This window comes from Xenopus tropicalis, chromosome 1, assembly GCF_000004195.4.
Source record: "Xenopus tropicalis strain Nigerian chromosome 1, UCB_Xtro_10.0, whole genome shotgun sequence".
NCBI lineage: Eukaryota > Metazoa > Chordata > Amphibia > Anura > Pipidae > Xenopus > Xenopus tropicalis.
This window is the reverse complement of record NC_030677.2, coordinates 163502742-163512628: the sequence shown is the minus strand read 5'-3', so window position 1 is coordinate 163512628 and position 9887 is coordinate 163502742. Positions and strand designations below refer to the sequence as shown.

Here is a 9887-nt window from a genome sequence, read left to right as displayed (position 1 = left end):
TATGGCCAATTTCAGGCCTGCATTTATCAGCAGGTTGACAATTAGCCCCATGTGGTATTAGCCTAAAGCTGGCCATACACGCACCGATAATATACGATATTCGGTGCGTGTATGGCAAGTCGGCGAGTCGACCGATATCGCAGGAACCTGCTGATATCGGTCGACTCGCCGATTGGGCCAGTTAAAAGATTTTGATCGGGCGCCATAGAAGGCGCCTGACCAAAATCTGCCTTCAGCGCTGAATCGGCAGAAGGAGGTAGAAATCCTATTGTTTCTACCTCCTTATCTGCCTGTTTCAGCGCTGAAGGTTAGTGGCGGATCTGACGATCTTTTGTGCGACCAGATCGCCACGTGTGTGGCCACCTTAAGTGGTGAACCAGATTAGGCTTGTGCAGGTTTGCTGGTAGAGGATCACACCCATTACTTATCAGGGAATGCTTTGTTTTGAACACATGCATGGGCCAATAGCCAAATACAACCAATTTCACGCTATGTATGGGCTCCTTTTGTTACTTTGTTTCTTCTCCATTATTATCCATATAGCTCATTCCTGCACATATTTATATTCATAAATAGTCCAAAGGGGCATTTGCCCATTGCCCACCAGAATCCTGCTGACATTTCATTTGCTATAACATTTGCATAAATCATCCCCCAGAAATGGCAGACCCTGTATTTTAATCAGATACAGAATTTGTACAACATAAGCAATATCATATCTTTGGATTTATAAATCTTCCTAAATTACTGTATCTTTGTATTATAAAAAAACTCACACTTTTAATGGAGATGTGTTTTCTTGTGTTGGCCCATATTGATGTGGGCTATAAGGATCTGACTGTTTCAAAAAATGAGCAGATCTTTTTTTTTTTTTAGCATCCCTTTTCATATTATTGTTTTTATTATATTTTTATAATCACATTTACATGCTTTAAGTGCTTTAGTACTTTAGTACTGCCACAAATTTCTTAGGGCCAGCAAGAGGGCCCACCATTTAGATCTTTGCCCTTGCCCACTGGCTCTTTCTGCAAAAAAAATCTTCTTGTTGTTCTTTCTGCATTAAGTCATCTGAAACTATGTTGGTTACATACTGAAACCTGTCTTTAAATATTTATATTGCTTTATTTCTCCTATGGATTACCCTGCTTCTTTGTGTCATTATTTGTTTTTTTTAGAAATTCTGGGATTTTGCTGTAGGCAATCTTGCTATTTGGTCCTCTATACCAGACAAGCCTAACAGGTGATGGCCCCTATTTGCTGAGTGGGGCCTGGGGGAAAGTCTTTGGCTGCTGCCTGTGTAAACTGCGTGGACTGAACAGAAATATTTGTAAGCAAACATTTAATTCCCATTCCTGCATACATACATATAATTCCCAATCCTACATTCAGTTAGCACTTCATATGACATTATTTTATTTAGTGATATCCCACCATGTTGCATGTACATTTTTTAACCAAATAGTATTGTAACATGTTATAAACAACAAAATATATATACAGTATATATATATTGGAAGCTCTGAGTAGTCTGGGCACACATGTAAGGGCCCTGAAATCTTGTTACCGTCACTGCTTTGTACTTAGGACATTAAAGCAACATAATAAATACCTGTATTAGATATGATGTAGAGAAATAATATTTATTATTTTACAGATGGTCACAGTAAACACAGATTGTGAAGGGCAAAGTGTAGACTAAATACAGCAAGCAGACATACAGTAGATGGAAAACAAAACTCTGAGCGCCGTGGGGTTGGTAAGAGAAGAGCAAGACCATTGCACAACTATATTATTCCTCCTTCTCTTCACCGTGAGTGATAATATGCACAAGGTTTTTGTAGTTTAAGTTTCCAGTTACGTCAGGGGGGAAAGCTGTGAACATCTGATCAACCTGTAAGAAAAATCATTGCAGATCACTGTTTTTTTTTCATTTTGCAAATACAAAAATTATGCATTACACTTACACAAAGAACATGTCACCCCCAAAAATAATCTTTTGCCTAATAAAAAAAAACTTAATTCCAAGCAAATTTTCAATATACATTTATTACATATTTGTAATTTTTTTTAGTTATTTGTATATATAACTGCTATTAAAAGTAGTGTCTGCCTGTCCTTTCTATTCCCTGCCCTGGTGGCTCTGGCGCTTAACACAAGGCAGCAGATTGACAGACCTGACTCGCTGGAGGAGCCGGGCACTTGCAACATTGTTTAAAAAGTAACAACCAGGAGTTCAGCAAATGCTGCTTTCTATAGCAATTACATTTACAAATAACTTTTAAAGCACTAATAATTTTTAATAAATTGAGATTGGAAAGTTGCTTAGAATTAGATTTTTTTTTATTAGGCAAAAAAAATATTTTTGGGGTTGACATGTCCTTTAAGCTGGACATGCACAAGAAGACCTGTTAGTTTGGTAAGGTTGCCGAACTTTTAGCATTTCCCAATTCGGCCACCTGCACACTGGGGCAAATTTTGCTGATCTGATCACTTTGCCCCAGGTTAAAGATCAACTCATACTACCTATAACGGGTTATACTTAATGCTGGGGGGCACACGTGCACTAAAGAGCAAAAAAGTGCTCAGTCTGGGAGCACTTGCAGCCCACGCTGCCACCTGCAGTGGGCAGCAGATGAAAAATCCCACACTCAGTACAGAGAGCAGCATTAGGATGTGCAGCACAGCCCTGTTTCAGTGTGGGCTGCATGTCCTTTTTTGCACTTTGTACACAAATGAGGCTTATGAAAACCCATAATTAGAGGACTGAATTTACACATCCAGCAATCCTCATTTCACAGGATTTTGAATGGACCAATAACCTTTCAACCTGGTCTGACTGACTTTATTGTCATGTTAAATTAAACTTCCTCTAATTGAACAGCATGGGGAAAAGCCAGTAAGTTGTCTTCTATTCCACTTATAGGTCCTACAGATCATATATGTTTGGACAACTTCAAGGAGAGAGCTTATATTGCAATTATGATCTTCCATTTATTTTGCAATATAAACAAGGCAGTAGGAAAGGTCAACCCATCAAAACTGCTAATGTGCAAAATCATTACTCTTTTTCTATATTAGTGACATGTTTTACAGAATCAAGTAATAGAAGTTCATTACCCCTTTTTGGAGGTAAATAGATTGATGAGAGCAAGGAAAAAGCAGCCATTCTAAACTAATATTTTTTTATCCGTACACAACTGAGGAATCAGCTAATGAAGGCTTCCCAATAGACCCAGTAATATAACTATTGATGGATGTCTGACATAGGGGGAAATTCAAAAGAGACTAGAACATGTAAGGGTAAAGAAGGTCCAGGACCGGATGGTATTTATCTCAAGGTACTAAACGAGCTTAGCTCTGTGATTGCCCAATCTCTTTCCTTAATTTTTCTGAATTTCAATGTCTGGTAGAGTGCTGAGAAATTGGCAAATTACTAATGTGGTGCTACTATTCAAAATGGGATCTGTTATCAGCCTGAAAACTATAGGCCTGTTAGTTTCTATGCAAGGTCCACGCAGAATGTTGTCACTTTGCAGAAAGGTTTGTAGGGGTTAAGTCAGCAACTTATAGTGGCCTACGTATGGCCAACTTTATGGTGTACACAGTCAGAAGATCAAAAAGAAAGTTGCTTCCCTGCAACATAATCAGTCACTAATTCGAGCCAATATTCCAGTTCCTCTATAACTGCGTGTTTTGCAATAACTATAAGCCTTTTTTATAACTCAGCTCATTGTTTGCTAACATGCACTAAGGACATTGCAGAATACATTATCACTGTATCCAATGCTGTATTTTTAATACCAATAAAACAAGAACAAAGTAGATGAAGCCTTACCTCTTCACTTGTAAATCTTTCTGCCTGAGTCATGAGCATTTCTCGAATGCTTGGGGGGAAGAAAAACAAGGCCATTAAAAAGATGTGTTAATATAAAACCAAAGTACCAGAGAATTAAGGTGTACTGCAGATAAATGTACTTACTATTCTGATTTGAGAAGTCCAGTTCCCTCAGGGTCAAACACTTTGAATGCATTTAAAATAGTTTCTTCTGGATCAGCTCCTGGATAACAGAGTAAAAGCAATAAATTACTTATGTCACCCTTGGCTGAAAAATGCCCTTGATAAAAGTAACATAGCAATCACTGAGTAATAATGTTAGATTTTATTTTTGTATTTACACGAACATGCTTCCCTCAAGTTGTTGTTGAACTAGAGCTTCTAGTATTCACTGGTAGACAAACTGTATATCCATGATTTCGATTTTCCCTCAGTACCAGGAAAATTTCTTATATTGCCTAGGCCTATTTCATTGCTGTGAATAAGAGCTAGAGTAGACAAAAATGTATACACAATATATTTGGGTAAAAGAACACTGATAGTTTACCTGTAATATTTAAAGAGGCTTGTATAGCTTTCATAATCTAAACACTTATCTTATCAACAAATTAAGGTATATAAGCAATGGTCACCCAGCATTTGCTGTATGATCCAACCAGTCAAACAATGAGCCAGCTGACATTTATGACACATCACTGCAGGGAAATCCAATCATGTCCAACTTTGTAGTGTAAACAAGTTCTACCTCATAGATTATTTGTTTTAACACCACATACAATAACTAAATAAATACAATAGAAGGCTAAATATAAGGAGCACCTCATATTAATTTGCTTTCATGTTTCCACCTTTTGCTCTTTAATCTCAGATATCTTTGATCTATTGTTTGTAGAAAACCCCACCCAATTCAATACAAAATTATTATAAAAGTAGTTTTAATTAGTTTGGGTTGTTTGCTACAGACTGTAGATGCTTTTTTTATAACTACATTGTGCATTTTTTGTGTTTACTGTGCTTTTCATTTAATGTCTCAGATGTGATATACAAATAAAGAGGCACATTCCTCAGAGAACAATTTGTACCCTGGGAATCGGCAAGCTTTAAACAGGGTAAAATGGCTGCAAAGGAAAAGTAGTTATCAATCAATTTTATGCCATGTCAGTTTCTTTTCTTTTCGCTCATGTAAAGTCCATGTATTATTTAAGAGTACCAACCCTTTAACTTCTCTCCAAACATGGTCAGAAACACTGTAAAGTTGATTGGTCCTGGAGCTTCTTTTAGCATTTCTTCCAGTTCTTCATTTTTCACATTCAGTCGACCTTCAGAAAAGTAAAATATTTTTCAGACAACTGGCTTGAGATTGATCTATAGATTTTCTATCCAGATCAGTTTAAAATGCATAAGCAGGAAGAAAGCAGATGGACTGTTGTGATTATTATAACAATATAACTCTATGAAAAAAAAATCCAATAGGTGGCACTGCTCACATCAGATCCAGGTGGTACAAATGATCTCACAATTTTTGTAGTCAATAAGGTCACACATGCAGCATAGAAATACATACAGATCCAGGCACATGGCACACTAAACATGGGTCACTGGGGTCTACTAATAACCTACTGGCCAGTGACAGCTTTTATCGACCAGTAAGTCGATCTCCAGTGGTAGACACCTCATTTTAATCAGCTTAATGTAACCATTCTGTTTATTTTTATTTACTTAACCTTCTATTATAATGAATGTTTGTAGTGTTGTTCTATTCATCTTTGTAAAAATAATAAAAGTTTATTTTAATATCCATTATTTGCTAAGCTACTGGGCTGAGTAGTAAGATGTTGTGGACACAGGAAAGGGAAGTGAGGAGAAGGAATGGACATAGTGGAGGGAACACTTGTAAGTACTACTCTGCACTCTGGCATCCATGTGAGACATTTTCTACTTCTGCGATTATCCATTGAGGCAAATCCTCCAGATGCACCTGGAATAGGTGCCTATATCAAGGGGTCCATTGGTACCTTAAAGGAGCCCTGATCATACCAAATGTGCCTGTATGTCCAAAGGAAATCTCTTCGGTCCAAAGGAATTGTGATTTTGAGGTCTGGTTATTTTGGCACCTAACACAATGACTTAACATGATTCTATACCACTGCTGTGCAACTTTGTATATGTTGTGGTCTGATTTTTGAGCAGACTGGGGGCCATTTAATTCCTTTGGAGGGCCACATCTGTCCTTTGAGCCTGAATTTTTTCAGCCCTACTCTATACAGCCAAGGTAAGGGCAGTGGCACACTGGGAGATAGTTGCCTGGGGTTATTTTTCAGCGACTAATCTCCCTGAAATGCCTTCAGAACAGCAATAAAGTGAAGGCATATATGAAGCTTCATTTTCTGAAGATGCCTGAAGTCTCCTGCTTAGAAAACTTCGGGCGGCTTTGGAAAACGAAGGACTACGTATGCCTTCCCACTGGTGATTCACATTTGTCAGTGTAAAGACATTTCCAGGAGATTAGTTGCCCACCGTAGCCAAGATTAACCCTGGGCAACAATTATCCCCATGGGCCATGGCCCAAAAAGTTCCATCAAGAGACAGCCCAATGTAAGCAGATCACCACTTTGCCTCCCAATATACACTGCAAATGGGTACACAGCAAATCTCATTGAGCCCTTGGTAAATGCTTTCACACTGGCCCCTAGTCCTTTCTGGATTTACTATGTGACCCATTTACTCTCTGGCCTTTGATCCTTTTTCTAAGGTCGCAGCATAGGAAACCAACACTCTTCCACAATAGAGTTCTAGTCTATTATTCAAATTGTAGCCCTTTACATAGTGAACTTTGGGGTGCTAAAGAATCATTTAATCCCAGGGTTTCTGCACACAGGGAGTGGGAGATAAATAATAAGCATAAGAAAGCAAAATATTAGTAGTTTACCTAATGCAGCAAAAGTATCTCTAAGATCTTCTTTGTCAATGAATCCATCTCGGTTCTGGTCCATAATGGTAAAAGCCTTCATTAAATAAAATAGTTAATTAGTTTTAAAGATACACTAACAATTCTTTTTCTATTTCATATTTGTGAAATATTTTACATTTGAGCTTTTTTCCACTTAAATAATATTAAATACTTTAGTTTTTTTTAACCATAATTTGAATTTAGCACAAAAAATTTCAAATAATGGAAAATATTTGCATTTGAATGTTGCATAAAATATTCCATCTCTGCATGTTTGCATTCTGACATATCACTGGGGGACGAACAATTATTTGTTTTTTCAATGTGTATTTTTGCAACATAACAACAGTGTTGGTATTGAAAGCACCAAAGAGCAGAATAATCTCCTGCTAATTTAAATGGGAACATATAATCTTGCAGATATGTGACAATCAATATTCTTTTCACCAAAAAATTTTTTTGGTGTACTGTTAATATAATATAATATTGTCTCCTTTAAATGGAGGGGAAAGTAACATATTGCCAGCCAAAAAAAATATTTACAATGCATGGTCTTTTCAAATTAACTGTTAAATTACATATGACATAGATTTATCCACCACCAGCTTACTATTTTATCTTCATTTTCTGGCTCATTTATATGTTTAACCAATATGCTCACCTCTTTAAATTCCTGGATCTGTGTTTGCTCAAACATGGAGAACACATTAGAGTTGGCCCCCTCTGCTCTCTTCTTTGCTTTCTTGGGTGACTTTAGAAATAAAATGCAATTTGTTATAATTGTATTCTTTTATATTGTTCTCCTTTGTTTAGACACAATATTTGGGGGATGTGTGAGTATATAGGCATTATTACACAGATAAAAATGAAATCCCTAGCTACTACAACAGTCAACGAAACATTGCAGTTCAAATATGCAAGCTACTAACAGTAACATATCTATTCTCTTCCAGGGTGGGTGCAGGAAGTGCACTCGCCCCCCCCCCAGCACATTTTCTTAACTGTGTTTGCTGCGGTGTGGGCTCCAGCGGGCCTGGCTGCAATCGTACCCCCTGCTCCCCTGGTAGTTATGCCACTGGCTTCTAGGGCTAATGAAATATTATGAAACATGTATATTGGAGGTACCAGGTAGGACAGCTGCACTTCAGTATATGAAGTGAGAAGTTCCCCTTTAATTAAGTTTCCTGAAACCCAGAGATTTATATTCCCAAAGTGCTGAAAGAATATTACAGAGACCATCAGAAAGGCAACAAATTAATCTAAAGCTGGGTAATAAATCCCTCTACTTAGGGCCAGTACTAGGGGTAGGCAGAAGAGGCATCTGCCTGGGGGTGCAACGATTAGGGGGTGCCAGGCAGAAACCTCTCCTGCATAGCCCACGCTCCCTTCTCTTACCCCCGCCGGTTGTTATTACGCGGTGGGGGCAATGACTCCCTCCCGCCCCCTTTCTCCAAGAAGGTGCAGGGGTGAGGTGGCCAACCGTCTTGCCTAGGTTAACCGGTCGGCTTGGCCCGCCCCTGCCTCTACTTTTGGCACCCAGTGGCATGTCTAATTTGGGACACCAGAAGGGTGGTTTTATATTAGGGTTGCCACTTTATCTAAAACCATATACATATTAAAAAGAAAATTTACTTGACATTCAACTTTTAATATAACATAGACTAGGTCTGTTCAGGAGGTACAGGTGCCACATGCAGGCCCTTCAAGGGATCTTTCTGGTACCCAGCATGCCTAAGTCTACAGTAACAAGACAAGAAACGGCTGAACTGCTCGCCTCAGCTGGCTTTGGTGTCTGTGTCACCCTATGTGCATTTTCGTGCCAAAATCCACTCTGTTTCTCTGCACACAGGCCACACAGTGCAGACAACAGAATGGACTGAGACAGGTTTATGCTTCTGAGCATAGCTATAGCATAGCCAAAGGCAGGGTTGGACTGGGGGGTGAAGGGCCCACCGGGGCTCCCACCCCAAGGGCCCTGCAGGTGCCCGTGCCCCCCCTCGGAGGGCCCCCCCACCCGACGTCCTCCCCAGAGCGCGTAAATTTAACGCGTCGGGGCAGGATCGGTCGGGCAGGGGAGGCGTGAGCAAGGGTCGGGTGTGGGCCGCCAGGGCCCACCACAGCCAGCGGCCCAGTCCGACCCTGGCCAAAGGGTTCAACCCAAGGGTTGAATTTGGCCCTCAAACAGTGTTATTAGTGTTATTAGTTAGCTGCAAAGGAGACTTTGCCCTGCACTGGCATAGGCAGTGGCATTGTTACTACCTTGACAGTACTGGGCAACTTTTCATTATTATTATTATCGTGTATTTTATAAAATGCCAACACATTCCACAGCGCTGTACTATATATGGGTATATACTGTACACTGAACATACAGATTTACACACAACTTCCATTGTTCATCCACATCCTGCTTGTTTTGAAAATATTGAAATATAATGAATTGAAGTTAGATTAATAAGTAAGAAATTAATCAGAAATCGCTATGTGGATTTTGCATGCGCCCAGTATGTTTCCTTACGATGCCTGCCTCCTGAACACAAACCATCTTTGTCAAGTATAGACTACCTGTTGTACCCCAGTCACAGAAGTGCAACATCCAGAATTCCCTGGGTGATACTGGCACCAGGAATTTAATCAGTGTGTGTATTGCTCAACTTGTGTTAAGCCCAACTACAATGCAGTTTAGAGAAAGTGATGATTAGTATTAATATTTGCATAGAAATTAAAAAGTTTCACCTGTGCACGCCTACTTGCAGGAAAAAGAGGTGACATATTAAGTACCAGCCCCCCCCTAAAAACAGACATTACTGACCCCCCACATTTGGGACTTCACTTACCATTGTTGTGCTGTGGTATGAGATGTTCTTGCAGAGGAACTCTGAGGCCACTCTGATCAGCTACCCAATAAATACCCCCTTAAACTAGTTATAAATAAACTCATGACCACTTTTGGCAGTGGAAGGTAAGTTAGCCCCATCCTCTAATAAGCTTTTCCCTTGTCTCCGATCGTGACACATTGTTGCGCAGTCTGCTGGTATGTGAGACAAAAGAAGTTCTGAAGGTTACAGAAACCCAATGCTCATGGGCTGCCCCATCCCATTT

The 9887-nt window shown here is 39.4% G+C and overlaps 1 protein-coding gene across 1 annotated transcript; it reads right to left on the bottom strand.

Moving 5' to 3' along the window:
- Window positions 1–1389: 1389 nt before the first annotated feature.
- Window positions 1390–9652, bottom strand: myl2 (myosin light chain 2). Its single transcript, NM_001114245.1, has 7 exons — window positions 9623–9652; window positions 7447–7536; window positions 6765–6840; window positions 5050–5154; window positions 3980–4058; window positions 3836–3884; window positions 1390–1891 (listed from the first exon to the last, which is right to left on the bottom strand). Exons 1-7 carry the CDS (start codon window positions 9623–9625, stop codon window positions 1790–1792), a joined length of 504 nt encoding a protein of 167 aa, NP_001107717.1. The 5' UTR covers window positions 9626–9652; the 3' UTR covers window positions 1390–1789.
- Window positions 9653–9887: the final 235 nt, after the last annotated feature.